Below are 15,090 nucleotides of genomic sequence, written 5' to 3' on the forward strand. Positions count from 1 at the left end.
AGCATAAATTAAATAAGTAGCGCAGAAAAAGAAAAAAATGGTCAAGTAGAGTTCACGCATTCATTGTACGTTCAGAATGAAGCTTCTTTGAAAATATTTCATTAATGCTACATTTCTGAATGTTTCACTCTAGTTTGTTTAGCACATTTGGTCCAGTCCTGACAATAAAAAATAAACACTCATTGCACAGACTTTGGTGGGATCTGAATTTTCAGAGCTGCCCACATCTCTCATGGAGTCCTATAGTTTTTAGACCCGATCTGTCCTCACCATCTAGGGTGTCTATCTGAGCTAGTCCCATTTGCCTGCCCTTAGTCTGTATCCCATAAATATTTTATATCCATATTCCTGTCTAAATGTCATTAAATATTGTGACTGTACCATATCTACAGCTTCAATTACCCACCACCTTCTATGTCAAAAAGTTGCCCCTCAGATGCTTTCTAAAAGTTTCCCTCTCACCTTAAAACTATGCATTCTAGTTTAGACACTCCTGTCTTGAAAAACTGATTGCAACAATCCACCTCTTTTACGGCTGCCCATAATTTTATATATCTCTACAAGGTTAGTCCTCAGCCTCCTATGTCATGGTCCGAATCGGGGTCTCTTTAAATTTACTTTGTTTATGTTACGATCCGGACTGTTGACTCCCTGTTTCCCTTTGGTTCCCTGTTTTCCCCTGTCCCTCGGCTTTGGTGATTAGAGGCAATTTACTCTCGGCTGAACCGGTAGTTTATAGTCTCCGGCTTTCAGCCGTTCGGTGTGAGAGCGTCTGCAAAGTCACCAAGGTACGGTGTGCCAGTGTCATCTGGCCGGAGCAAGCCAGGTCTCCGCCTGAAGTGAATGCCAGTAATTTGCCTTTCCTCACCGGAGCAACCATGTCTAGTTACCCCGCCAAAGCGAGCCTGTAAAGTTTCCTCATGGAGGTGGGTCCGTCAGTTAACCCCCGGGAGGGAATCAAGAACCGCTGTCTACTGTTCCCGGGCCGAGTCGAGAGCTCGCCACTACCTGGCGGCATCCAAGTTCCGAGTCAAGTCCTGGCCCTGGCGGTCTGTGATTCCTGTCCTACCCTCCTGTCTGAATCCCTTCTCTGCCCCTCTCGCCTCTAGCCCTCGTCTGCAGCCCTCGCCTGCACCTCAGTCTAGTTCTATCGGCAGAGCTAGATAGGTACTGTCTGGTGTTCTTTCGTGTTGGTCTTGTATTGTTCTCGCCTCTGTGGGGTAAGTCAGGCCATCTTGCCGTTGCCCAATGGGGGGTCATGAGTCCCGGCCCGATGTCCTGTATCCAAGGAGGGGTCCCGGCTCTCTGTTCTGTGTGTGAGTCCCGGCCCTATGTCCTGTACCCAAGGAGGGGTCCTGACTCTGTGTTCTGTGTATGTGTCCATGGTTCCATGTACCTGCTCTCCCGAGACCGAGGCTCTGTTTTTCCATGTTCCTCCTCTCCCTAGCCCATGTCATGTCCATGCCTGGTTCTGGGGTCCGAGCCCGGGGCAAGAGCCAGGTACTGGGTCCTTGCCCAGTCCCTGGCTCGGAGTCCATACTGCAGACTCTTCATGTCACCGCTAGTTCTGGGATCCGATTCCGAGTCCTAGCCCAGACCCCTAGTCCCAGCCTAGCCGTAGTCCTGAGTCTTGGTCCAGTTTGCTATTCCTGCTCCTGCTTTGCTCTCCTGGTATCGAACAATAAACTCAATTTAATTAACCTCACAAGATGTGTCTTGCATTCGGGTCCCCTAATGCTGCCCCATTGTGACATCCTATCCTTCTGTGAAGAGTTTCAGGTTATCTGGCCTCGCCTAATAACCACAGTTCTCCAGTGCTGGTAACATCTCTAGCAATTTTTTTGCACCTTTCCAGCCTAATGATATCCTTTCTCTATAGCTGGGTGATCTGAACTGAGCATAGTACTCCAAGTACGGTCTCACCAATAACTTGTACTGTTTAAACATGATGTTCCAGCTCTTGTCCTCAGTGCTCTGACTAATGAAAGCAAACGTGACAAATGCTTTCTTCACCACTCTGTCGACCCATGTCACCACTTTCAGAGAACAATGTACCTGTACCCATAGGTTCACCTGATCTACAACACTGTCCATGGTTCTAACATTTACTGCATAAATCCTGCCCTGGTTTAATTTACCAAAATGCAACATCTTACAGATTAAATGCATCTGCCATTCCTTGGCCCACTACAGATTGATTCAGATTCATTTATTTATCACATGTAAATCAAACCATACAGTGAAATGCGTGTCAACAACCAACACAACATACAGATGTGCTGCGAGCTGGATCTGGACACTGTTGTAATCATAGATAACCTTCTTCATCGTTCATTACATCACCAACATCGTCAACAAATGACAGTGGGCCCAGCACCAATCCCTGTGGCACACCACTGGTCACAGGCCTCCAATCTGAATGATAACTCCATTATCACCCTCTGACTCCTTCCACCAAGCCAAATTTGTATACACTTGACCCTAGATCTGATGTGATGTAATTCTCTGGAAAGCCTACCATGCGGGATCTTGTCAAAGGTCTTGCTAAAATCCATGTAGACATTATCTTCCGCCCTACAATCACCAGTCCTCGTTGTCACCTGTCCTGTTCAGAAATCTCAGTAAAATTCTGAGTCATGACTTCCCACGTACAAAACCATGCTGGATTCTGCCTTGGCAATCCTTACATTTTCAAATGCTAGGAAATCTGCAGATGCTGGAATTTCAAGCAACACACATAAAAGTTTTATGTGTGTTATTTTCAAATGCTATTAGATTCTGCCCCTCAGAGTCCCTCCAATATCTTTCGCACCATCTAACTTGAGTTCTCTGGCCTGTGGTTCTCTGGTTTGCCTCTGTACTCTTCTTAACAAATGGCACAATGTTGGCCTTCCCCCAGTCTTTCAGTACCTCAGCCATTGCTAAAGATGAATCTCTGACAGAGCCTCTGCAATTTCCTCCCTACTTTCCTACAATGTTCTCAGGCCTCGTGGATTCATCCACCTTGATATGCCTCAACACTACCAGCATCTCCTCTGCTGTAATGTGAATATGTTCCAATACATGGCAATCTATTTCCTTTAATTCCTTAGCTTGTATGACCACCTCCACAGTAAAGACAGATGAGAGATATTCACATAACAGCTGGCTCCTCACATAGACATCCACATTTGGCCTTCAGGGAATTAGGCTTTCCCAAGTTACTCTTTAACTCTTATTATACAGTAAAATATCTTCAGATTTGCCTTTATTATCTGCCTTCTTAAGTGTACCCCAACATCAGTTGTGTTCCTGAAGTAAGTCACTTGTGCACAGCTGCATATACATGACATATGCCTCCTTTTTCCTGACCAGTGTTTCAATATCCTTCATCATCTGGGGATTCCAAATACCTTGAATGTTTCAGGTGCTGTGATCATTTGCTCATTCCCAGCCTGTCTTCCTCAGAATCTGGCTCCTGGATTATAGTAGTATTTAGATTATCTTCAGACCCTCGTTACTCCAAAATCAGGCCAACAGATTGCAGCCTAGTGCTTCTTATAAACCCAGATTCACTATAGAATCAGAACAGGAGGAGCCCATGTTACCATCAATATGCTATCTACTTCTAAAGAGCAATCTAATCAGTTCTATTCCATAGCCCCACTCTTTCCTCAAAGCCCTGAAATGTTACTCTCATTCTATTATGTATCCAATTACCTTTGGAAGGCCTCTACTGTAAATATTCACTAACCCATCATTCCTCCTTAGATGCAGGATCATATGAGTTTTTACCCTCATGGTGGTAAATGCAGGTTCTTTTTTAACATTTAAAAATAAATTGGACAGATACATGGATGGGAGGTGTATGGAGGGATATGGTCCGTGTGCAAGTCAGTGGGACTAGGCAGAAAATGGTTCAGCACAGCCAAGAAGGGCCAAAAGGCCTGTTTCTGTGCTGTAGTTTCTATGGTTCTATGGTTCCATGGTGAACACAAAATATTCTGCAGATGCTGGAAACCCGTGGCCTAATTATGGAGCGCCATCATGGCTTTGTCCATGTCTTACCAACTTAATTGGGTTTCTTGACAAGGTGACGAGAGAGGTTGATGAAAGTAGGACAGTCGATGTTGTCTACATGGATTTTAGTAAGATGTTCGACAAAGTCCCTCATGGGAGACTAATCCAGAAGATGAAGATGCCTGGGATCTGTTTGGATTCAGAACTGGCTTGCACATAGAAGATGGAGGGTAGTAATTGAAGGCACTTATTTGATCTGGAGGTCTGCAATTAGTGGGACCTGTGCTGGGACCTCTGCTGTTCGTAATGTATATAAATGACCTGGATGAAAATGTAAATGGATGGGTTAGTTAACTTGAGGATGATACCGAGATTGGCGGAGTCAAGAACAGTGTGGAAGACTGGCAAAGGATACAGTGTGTTATAGATCAGGTGCCGATATGGGCAGAGAAATGGCAGATGGAATTTAACCTAGATAAATGTGAGGTATTGCACCTTGGTAGGGCAAACGCAAGAAGACAGTACACTGTTAACGGCATGACCCTTAACATTGTTGCTGAGCAGAGAGATCTTTGGGTCCAAGTTAATAGATTCTTGAAAGTGGCTACTTTAAGAAGGCTTAAGGGATGCTTGTTTTTATTAGTTGAAGCATTGAGATCAAAAGTCAAGAGGTTATGTTACAACTTTATAAAACACTAGTTAGGCCATATCTGGAGTATTGCACACAGTTCTGTTGTCCCACTATGGGAAAGATGTTGAGGCTTTGGAGTGGGTGCAGAAGAGATTTACCAGAATTACCAGAATTTACCAGTCCTGACGAAGGGTCCCGGCCTGAAACGTCGACTGTACCTCTTCCTAGAGATGCTGCCTGGCCTGCTGCATTCACCAGCAACTTTGATGTGTGTTGTTTACCAGAATGCTGCCTGGTTTAAAGGGAATATGAAGCTAGCCAAACTTGGGTTATTTTCTCTGGAGCAGCGGAGCTGAGGGAGATCTGACAGACGTTTATAAGATTATAAGAGGCATAGATAGAGTAGACAAGGAGCATCTTTTTCCTCGGGAAAAAATGTCTAATACCAGAGGACATTCTTTGAAGCTGAGGGGGTAGGTTCAAAAGGAATGTGAGGGGTAAATTTTTTACTCAGAGAGAGGTGGATGCCCTGGAATGTGTTGTTTGGTATGGTGGCAGAGGGAAATATATTAGAAGTTTTTAAGAGACGTTTAGATAGGTACATGGATGTGAGGAAGATGGAGCATATGGACATTGTGTAGTTATGAAGGATTAGTCTTTTAGGGAACTTTGATTTACTTTTTATATGGTTTGACACAACATTGTGGTTAAAAAGGTTTTTCCTGTGCTATACTGTTCTATGTTCTCAGGCTGAAAGAACGATGCTTCATGTTCCACCTGGGTATCCTCTAAACTGAAGGCATGAACATCAATTGCTCCAACTTCCAGTAATTTCTCCCCCTCCCCCTTCTCTTTTTTTTCCATTTCTCATTCTGGCTCCCCACTTACCCCTTCTCTTCTCCTCTCCTATCAGATTCCTTCTTCTTCAGTGCTTTTCCACCTATCAACTCCCAACTTCTTACTTTTTCCACCATCTATCTTCCCCCTTCACCTATCACCTGCTAGTTTGTACTATAATCTCTCCTCCCAACTTCTTACTCTAGTTTATCTCCCCTTCCTTATCAGTCTGAATGAAGGGTTCCAGTCTGAAACATCGACTGTTTACTTCTCTCCATAAATGCTGCCTGACCTGCTGAGTTCCTCCAGCATTTTCGGTGCATTGACCGTACGATGGTCCTCTTGCCATAAGCACAAGAGATTCTGCAGATGTTGGAAATCCAGACCATCACACAAAATGCTGGAGGAACTCAGCAGGTCAGGCAGCATCTGTGGAGAGAAGAAAACAGTTGACATTTTGGGCCGAAACCCTTCATCAGGACTGGATACTCTTTTTACAGAGTATCAGGGGAAGTATTTCTGATAGAATGCTGAGCAATCAGCAGATTTAGAAAGCAGTCAGCTTCTAACTTGCGTAAGGACAGCCTTGGAAGACAGAGTTCATTGTGCTCAAAAGCTAGAGGAACCACTGAAACAGGAAATGGGTTGTTAAATAATCACAACATCTGTGAGCAGCAGACATTTGTTTTCAGTCTAGATAAAGAGTCTCAACCCACAACATAGGACAGTCCACTTCCTCCACAAATGTTGCCTGACCCACTGAGTTTCTCCGGCTTTTTGTTGATTGCACTTGTTTTGAAGTGTAGCCTATAGAGGAAAGGAAGTATCAAGCAATGGTATTTATGATTATTCCACCTGGGTAGCCTCCAACCTGACAGCAGGAAGATTGATTTATTGATTTCTCTAGCGCTGTGCCACAGGATACCAGGCTTCTGGGCCACTGATGTATGTTTGAACACCATACATCAAGTAAAAACTGGAACATATGGCCGACGCCCGTAATGGTGACCATAAACCCTCCAGAACATCATTAAGCCCCGTTCCAGCTCATAAAATGTCACTGAGGGTTGAACATCTGTCACCTTTTGACACCAAATAAACATTAGAATGAGAAAATCAGTTAACCTTGCCAATTATGCTTGTTCTGTGAATGAATTAATTGAAGTGTAGGAGGGGCACTACCCCAGTAAGTAATGAATTTCAGGATTTTAGCTCAGCATTGAAACACAGTACAGGTCTGTGTCAGGATGGTGTGAGCTTTGGAAAGGAATTTGAAGGGACAGTTCCAACATGCAGTGATTATTCAAATAAAATCTCTACACAGTTTAAAGTAATTACTGTTCATGAAGTTATTGGGAATGAAATAACTTTTCCACTTACCTCAATTTATCTGTTGAAAATGTGGCAAGTTGCTTTGTGTTAGTGACCCACACTTTGGTATGTTTTCCAGACTCTGGCTTGATTGCTCATCGTCTTTCTCCCCTTTCCTTCCTCCATCACTCCTAACTATCACAGGTCAGGCAGTATCTATATAGAGGAATAAATAGACTATGTTTAGGGCCAAGAATCGTCACCATGACAATAACGTCTTAATGAAGATTCCCGGCCCAAAACATTGAATGTTTATTCCTCTCCATAGATGCTGCTTGACTTACTGGTTTCCTGCAGCATTTTGTGTGCCTTCCACTGGACGTCCAGCATCTGCAGAATCCCTTGTGTTTACTGCTAACTACCACCTGGTTCTACCCTTACCCTTACCCTGATGATGCTGCATCCTCCAATGTCGCCAACTCTCCCAATACCAGCACAATCCTCCATACACTCATCACTTATCCTGCTACCTCTGAAGATCTCTCAGCCCTTCTACACTTCTCATTACCCTACAGTTCCACATTCCCTTGCTATATTTGCCCTTCTCAAATGCACACCTCACCTTTGAGTTGCATTTACACAGTACCTTTCACAGCCTCAGAGACACCAGTCATTGAGTGAAATCATTGTTGTAATGGGGGAGACACCCAAACATGCACACAGCAAGCTTCCACAAACAATGCCAAGTTAAGTGAGCAGATAATCTGCTTCAGTAAGCATTAACTAGGAGATAAATACCAGGAGTACTCCCCTAGCCTTCATCAAGGTAGTGACCTGGGAGCCTTTATACCTAGCTAAGAAGAAAGATGGACCCAGTGTTTAACATCACACTGAGTTATAGAGCACTACAGCACAGAGTAGGCTCCTCTGCCCATTTAATCCATGGAAATCTATTATTCTGCCTAGTACCATTGACCCACAGCTGGACCATATCCCAAAGACTACATCTGAATACCAGCACCTTTTCTTGTTAGACTGCACTGGAATGGCAGCCCGGATTATGTCATCAAGGCTCCGATATGGGATTTGAATCTGCTGACTCAGTTTTGATCGTGTCTCCAATGAGCCACAGCTGGTACCTCAACATCTTCTTCGAGGTCGAGGTACCAACTGTGGCTCATTGGAGACACGATCAAAACTCACAGACGTCTCACAGCTCTTTCGAAGTGCAATGTGGCTCAGACACAAACGAAGTTCCAACCACTAGCTTTATGCAATCTGTGACACCAATGAAATTTACCCTCTTACAGAATCAAAAATGAAGTTCAAGCCTTACTTCGAGTATTTTAGCATTTTCCAGGGAAATCAAAATGCTGGTGTTTGAAGATTGTTTTGCATGAGTAATACGAGGACAGGCCTAAAAAAGAGATAACATTATTAGTTTTATTTCTGTTCTCTGTTAATATTAATATTCATAAAAGACCGAAGTCAGCATGAATTGCTCGATAGGAAATCTTGCCTGTCAAATCTATTGTAATTCTTTGAGGAAATAACCAGCAAGATAGACAAAGGAGAGTCAGTGAATGGTACGTATTTGGATTTTCAGGCTTTGACAGGTGCTGTTTCACAAGATAAGGTCCCATGGTATTACAGAAAAGATACTAGCATGGACAGGAGATTGCCTGACTGGCAAGAGGCAAAGTGTGGGAGTAAAGGGGGCTGATTGGCTACCAATGTCTAATGGTGTTCTGCAGGTGTCGATGTTGAGACCACTTCTTTTCACATTATATATCAATGATCTGGATGACAGAATTGATGGCTTTGTGGCCAGGTTTGTGGATGATACAAAGATAGGTGAAGAAGCAGAACTTGGACTGATTAGGAGAATGTGTAAGAGAAGTGGCAGATGGAAGTGTATGGTCATGTATTTTTATAGAGGGAATAATGGTGTAGATTATTTTCTAAGTGCGGTGCAAATTCAGAAAATGGATGTGCAAAAGTATTTGGGAGTCCTGGGACAGGATTATATAAACATTCACTTGTTGGTAGTAAGGAAAGCAAATGCAATGTTGGCATTCATTTCCAGGGGACTGGAATATAAAAGAAAGTATGTAATGCTGAGGCTTTATAAGGCATTAGTCAGACTGCATTTGGGGTGTTATGACCACTTCTGGGTTCCTCAACCAGGAAAGGATGTGATGACTTTGGAGAGGTTCATGAGAATGATTCTGGGAATGAAACGGTAATGTATGTGGAATGTTTAATAGCTCTGGGCCAATACTCGCTGGAGTTTAGAAGAATGAGGGGTTGATCTCATTGAAACCTATTGAATATTCAAAGCCTAGATAGAGAGGATGTGTGGAGGTTGTGTCCTTTGGTGGAGGAGTCTAGGACCCGAGGGCACAGTGTCAGAACACAAGGGCATGTCTTTAGAACAGAGATGAGGAGACATTTTTTTAGCCAGAGAGTGGTGAATCTGTAGAATTCATTGTCACATATCTCTGTGGAGGCTAAGTCATTGGCTATGTTTACAACAGAGTTTGATAGGTTCTTGATTAGTAAGAGTGTCAAAGGTTAATGGGAGAAGGCAGGAGAATGGGGTTGAGAGAGATAATCCACGATCATGTGGCTGGGCAGACCCAATGGGCCAAATTGACTAACTCTGCTCCGATGTCTTATGATCTAATTATGTTGATGACCGTTACCTGATTTGTAGGTTGTTCACAAGATGAAGAGCACCTATGTTCCAACGCACACCAATGACAGCCAGAATTAACACATTCAGTACATCTGGTGAACAAAGGAAGAAAAGGAACCTTTTGTTAGCATACACAATATGCTGGAGAAACTCAGCAGGTCAGGTGGTATCTACAGAAAGGAATAAAGAGGGAGATGATATGCAGGGGAGGAGAAGAGAAAAGGGTAAGAGGGACACCCGAATGGGGAACAGAAGACAGAAGGGGAAGTGCTTGTTCAAATCTACAACTCACATTCCACCATGATTTGGGAAAGTGCTGACGTTCCTGTATAATTCAGTAACAACATGGAAATGAATGAGGATCCTGATGATTTGGGAATAGAATTTATTGTCTCTTTCTGAAATTGCTCCTGGTTTATCTTCCTGATGAGTGTTTTATCTAGATTAATGCAAACACTCTAATTAATGCAAATTTGCTGACAAACTTACTGATTGTTTCCATGGGATGTGGTGTTCTTAAAACAATTATGCAGCTTGATGCTGGTGACGAAGTTCATGGATGTGAATTTAACAGATGCATTAATGATTGGGTCTGCAGGAAACAAACAAGAAAAATGTGTTAAAATCTTTTCCCTGTGGAATTTTAATGTCTGATTTAACTGAGAATTTACATGTTGTGGAATGGGCAGGAATTCCCAGGAAAGAGCACTGCCTTGGGAACTATTACCTGTTTAGCTCTGAGCTTCAATTGCAGTTCCCTGCCTGAGTCTGGTGGGAATGATGGAAGGACCAATGGGATGCGAAGGGAGCAGCCCCCACCCCACCTCTGGGGAAGTGGGGGTTTACTTATAAACAGGGAAATTCGGAGCAGGAGGCAAGCACTCAGCCAGCCTGGAACCCTTTGTATATCAGAGTTCTGCAATCTTGCACCAAGGAGAATAAACAGGCAGGTGACCAGAACCATTCATAGTGAAAATAGGAGTGAATACTGGAGCTGAAGTGGAAACCAAGAAATTGCTGCCAGCCTTGGTTCAGAGAGAAACTTGGTCCCCTCCTGGCCCCGTTCTTACCACCTATATTGTTGTGATGTATTCAGTGGTAATTGGGCTCTCCAAACCCGAGAGATAAACTGGAAGCATGGTAAGGATGTAGTGATATCATGGGTTACAACAGTCCTTTGTAAATTAGCTGCCCACCTGTCTAGGACAGGCAGCTTCTTTCTGCTGGATTCCTGGCAGTTACAGTGGGTAGCCAGTTCCCACCAGGGAAGAGGCTACGCAGTATCCACGCCAGAATCACTAGACTCAAAAGCAGTTACTTCTCCCAAGCTGTCAGGTTGATCAACACCTACATCCATTAACACAATCCACCATCTCTACATACACATCACATTTTGTTTCTTTACTGTGTTCTTTATGGTTATTGTATTTTTTCAAGCTGCATTGGATCTGGAGTAACAATCAGTTCATTCGCCGTTACACTTGTGGACTGAAGAGTAACAATAGACTATCTTGAATATTGATCTTGAATCTTGAAGATGCAGTCTGAAGAAAAGTGGAGAAAACAAACCTTCCCGGTGTCAGTGTAATGACACATCGCATCACAGTCAGGGATTCGAAGCTTAAACTCCGGGTTTCAGTTACACAAATGATTGAAATTAACTTAATGACTTCCTGCTTTCATTAACTAAATATCTAATAAGTAAATAAGGTATCAACTGATCAAATACAAAACTAGGATAACGGGAACAAAGAAAACCATCTTATATTGGGATCTACTTAAGCAAAATCCTGAGTGGATGCTGCTTTTTGAGAATTACCAACACATGTCCGTGTAACACTATTAGGGTACCAGTGACCTGCGTTCAATTCCTGGTACTGTCTGTAAGGAGTTTGTATTTTTCCCCTCCGGGTGCTCCGCTTCCTCCTACACACCAAAGGGGTGCAGGTTTCTAGGTTAATTGGCCACATGGGTACAATTGGGTGGCACGGGTTGGTTGGATGTAAGGGCTTGTTACCCTGTTGTAAAAAATAAACAATGTAAATGTCCTCTTTCAAAAATTTAAGGCTGTCAAGGGTTTTCCAGATAAAAGGAATTCAGAGCAACGAATGTATACACACTGATTTGCAAAGAATATACTGTACAGTAACAGATCAAGTCAGTTCAGTTAGACCAGACTCAGTCATTCTTCACCTGACTGTAGTGTACCTGTTTGATGGAAGAGTAGACTGTGGTTTCCATAAGACAGCTTGCAGAGGCACTGTGTGTTGTAACGTCCACTACAAATGACCTCATTGTTCCCGGTGATCAACATACACTCTCCATTTTCTTTGTTTACATTGCCAAGGCTCCCTTTTAATGTTACTGTAAATTGCTAAAAGAGATTTTTATTATGAAATTAAAGTCACAGAATATATCAATGAATGAGCTATATACTGACTCATTCACTGGTGTGGAGTGAATGAATCAGTTGTTACAAACAATACACTATGTAATCATAAATATTGTGGGAAAAATTCAAAATCGTGGTGTTTTAAGTTTGGGACACCGATAAATGTATCATGAAATTCAGGAGAAATCTTTTTTTGTCCAAACATTGATTAGAATGTGGAGTGTTTCATTATGGGGAAGGTAGACCATGAGATCATAAGATATAGGGGAAGAATTAGGCCATTAGGCTTATCAAATTTTCTCCCCCATTCAATCATAGCTGTTTTTTAAAAACTCTCTTAATTCCATTCTCCTTGCAATCCTTAACCAGCTTACCAATCAAGAACCTATGACTCTAAGACTTAAATACAAGATCCAAGGTTGCTTAATGCCATTTCTAGGACACAAGTGTAAGGTGGATGAAATAACAGTTACTCAGGATCCAATGCAGAATACAAAAAAATACACTCAGTTGAAGAACACAATAATTTATAAAAAGCACCATAAATATAAATACATAAGATAGCTTATGTACATAGATTGACTGTATATCCAGAAAGTGACACAAGGCACAGGAATGAGGAGAATCTGAGAGCAAATGATAAGGTAGTGGTGCTGGTGGGGTGGGGTGAGGTGAGCTAGTGGGTGGAGGTGTTGATCAGCTTTACTGCTTGTGGAAAGTAATTGTTTTTGAGTCTGGTGATCCTGATGTGGATGCTGCATAGCCACCTCCCTGATAGGAGTGGGACAAACAGTCCATGAGCAGGACGCATGGTCTTGATACTGTTGGTCTTTTTCCGGCAATATATCATTCCTTGTTGGTGGGGAGGCTGGTGCTGGTGGTGTGTTGGGCAGTTTTGGTTACCCATTGTAAAGCCTCCTTCTCTAGCAAGTGCAGTTTTCGTATCATGCAGCGATGCAATATTCGGAGTTCAAAGTAAGTTTATTATCAAAGTACATACACGTCACCATATACAACCCTGAGATCCATTTCCTGTGGGCAGTAACTCCAAGAACCATAACAGAAGCAATGAAAGACCTCACTCAACAGGGTGGACAAACAAATGATGTGCAAACTTAAATAAACTCTGCTAATACAAAAGTGAATTAATAATAATAATAAATAAGCAATAAGTATTGAGAACGTAAGATGAAGAGTCAGTGAAAGTGAGTCCATACATTGTTGGAACAACTCAGTGATGGGGCAAGTGAAGTTGAATTAATTTATCCTCACTGATTCAAGAGCCTGTTAGTTGAGGGGTAGTAACTGTTCCTGAACCTGGTAGTGTGAGTCCTGAGGCTCCTGTACCTTCTTCCTGATGGCAGCAGCGAGAAGAAAGCATGGCCTGGGTGGTGAGAGTCCTTGATGATGAACGCTGCTTACCTACGACAATGCTCCATGCATCCACTACTTTTTGTAGGATATTCCGTTCAAGGGTATTGGTGTTTCCATACCAGGCTGCGATGCAGCCAGTCAATAGCTCTCCACAACACATTTATAGAAGGCTGTTAATCTACGAGCATATTAGGATACTCTAGAAGATCATGAGTATTGATGTGCATAGTCGAGCTCTCCTCAGAAAGTAAAGGTATTAGTAAGCTTTCTTGCTTGTGTAGGAGGGGTTCTTGGACCATGAGAGGTTGTGTAAGATGTGCATTTCCAGGAGGAGTGTGAGTGGTGCAAGTTCTTCTAAGATCAATAACCACCTCCTTTGTCTTGCTGATATTGAGGAAGAGCCAATCTGCTTGAACTATTCCACCTCCTCTCTGTAGACTACCTTGTTATTGTTGGTGATGAGCCCCACCACTGTCATATCATCAATGAACTTGACAATGTGATTAGTCAGGTGTTTGGCTGTGTAATCGTATGGAAATATCCTGAAGTAAAACAGTACAGATGGTTTTTATCAGGAAACTGAAGGGAATGAAGGAAGAGGTGGGTGACAGAGTTTAAATGGTATCATGACCAGTTAGCCCACATGAGCCTCCTCCACTTTCTCTTCGTGTCACTGTCGACATTTCCTTCTGTTCCTTACTGCTTCACACGGTTAAGCACCTTTTGTCTATGTCTTATAACAAATAACAAGTAACTCAAAAGTGTATCAATCAGAAGCACGTTTAATTTACTTGTTGCAAGGGAAGACCATTACCACACATGAACTGGTCATAGCTTTGAAAAAACAGACTGCATAATCACTCATCTATTTCCAAGTGTTAGATTCAGTTCAAGAACATTCTGTTCATCTGCTTAATCAAGTGTACTTGGCATCCTTCCAGTAATGCATCCGCTTGTCCTTCTGCAGTTTGTCAGATACTCAAGGTCCATCGCCATAATGTTGCACAGACACTATTAGCAAGGCATTCTGGTACAATATAGGCTCCATTTTGTTACCACAGGTAAAGTACATTTCTACAACACCTTTAGTGACATTCTCCTTGAAGTAATCTGTTGTTTAATTAATTTACTCTGTATAATTGGGTGATTCACATTCCAATCTTTGGACAAAAAAAGTTTCTCCCTGAATTCCTATTACATTATAAACATGACATTTTGCACGTGCTGGAAATTCAGAGTAACGAACATAAAATGCTGGAGAAGCTCAGCAGGTCAGGCAACATCCATAGAGAGGAATAAACAGTCAATGACTCGGTTAAAACCCTTCATCAGGACTGAATCAGGACCCTATTACATTTATCATGAACCAAACTCAAAATCCCAAGATTCTGTACTTTCCTCAAAAAGAGCTCATTTGTATCTCAACTTTTTCTTTCCCAGGAAAATTGCCTAGTTTCAAGTTCCTCGGTATACACATCACCAATGATCTCACCTGGACTGTACACACTGGCTTTGTGGCAAAAAAAAACAGAACAGCATCTCTTCCACCTCAAGCAACTGAAGAAGTTGGCATGGGCCCCCAAATCCTCAAGACCTTCTACAGGGGCACCATTGAGAACATACTGACTGGCTCTATCACCACCTGGTATAGGAACTGCACCAACCTCAATTGCTGGGCGCTGTAGTGAGTGATACCGACAGCCTAGCGTATCTGTGGATGTTAACTTTCTCCAGTGAGGACATTAATAGCAGCAGGTGCAGAAAGAAGGCCTGGAAGATCATCAGGGACACCAGTCACCCCAACCATAAACTGTTTCAGCTACTTCTGTCTGAAGAACGGTCCCGCGC

At 42.7% G+C, this 15,090-nt stretch overlaps 1 protein-coding gene across 1 annotated transcript in view; it reads right to left on the reverse strand.

Moving 5' to 3' along the window:
- Positions 1-15,090, reverse strand: part of LOC134359293 (plexin-C1-like) — a 182,538-nt gene that overhangs the window by 72,635 nt on the left and 94,813 nt on the right. Inside the window, exons 6-9 of the mRNA XM_063072290.1 lie at positions 11,685-11,850; positions 9,966-10,068; positions 9,484-9,568; positions 8,115-8,195 (exon numbers count right to left, since the gene is read on the reverse strand). Coding sequence (XP_062928360.1) covers positions 8,115-8,195; positions 9,484-9,568; positions 9,966-10,068; positions 11,685-11,850 — 435 coding nt within the window. The remainder of the gene's footprint in view (positions 1-8,114; positions 8,196-9,483; positions 9,569-9,965; positions 10,069-11,684; positions 11,851-15,090) is intronic.

This window comes from Mobula hypostoma, chromosome 20, assembly GCF_963921235.1.
Source record: "Mobula hypostoma chromosome 20, sMobHyp1.1, whole genome shotgun sequence".
NCBI lineage: Eukaryota > Metazoa > Chordata > Chondrichthyes > Myliobatiformes > Myliobatidae > Mobula > Mobula hypostoma.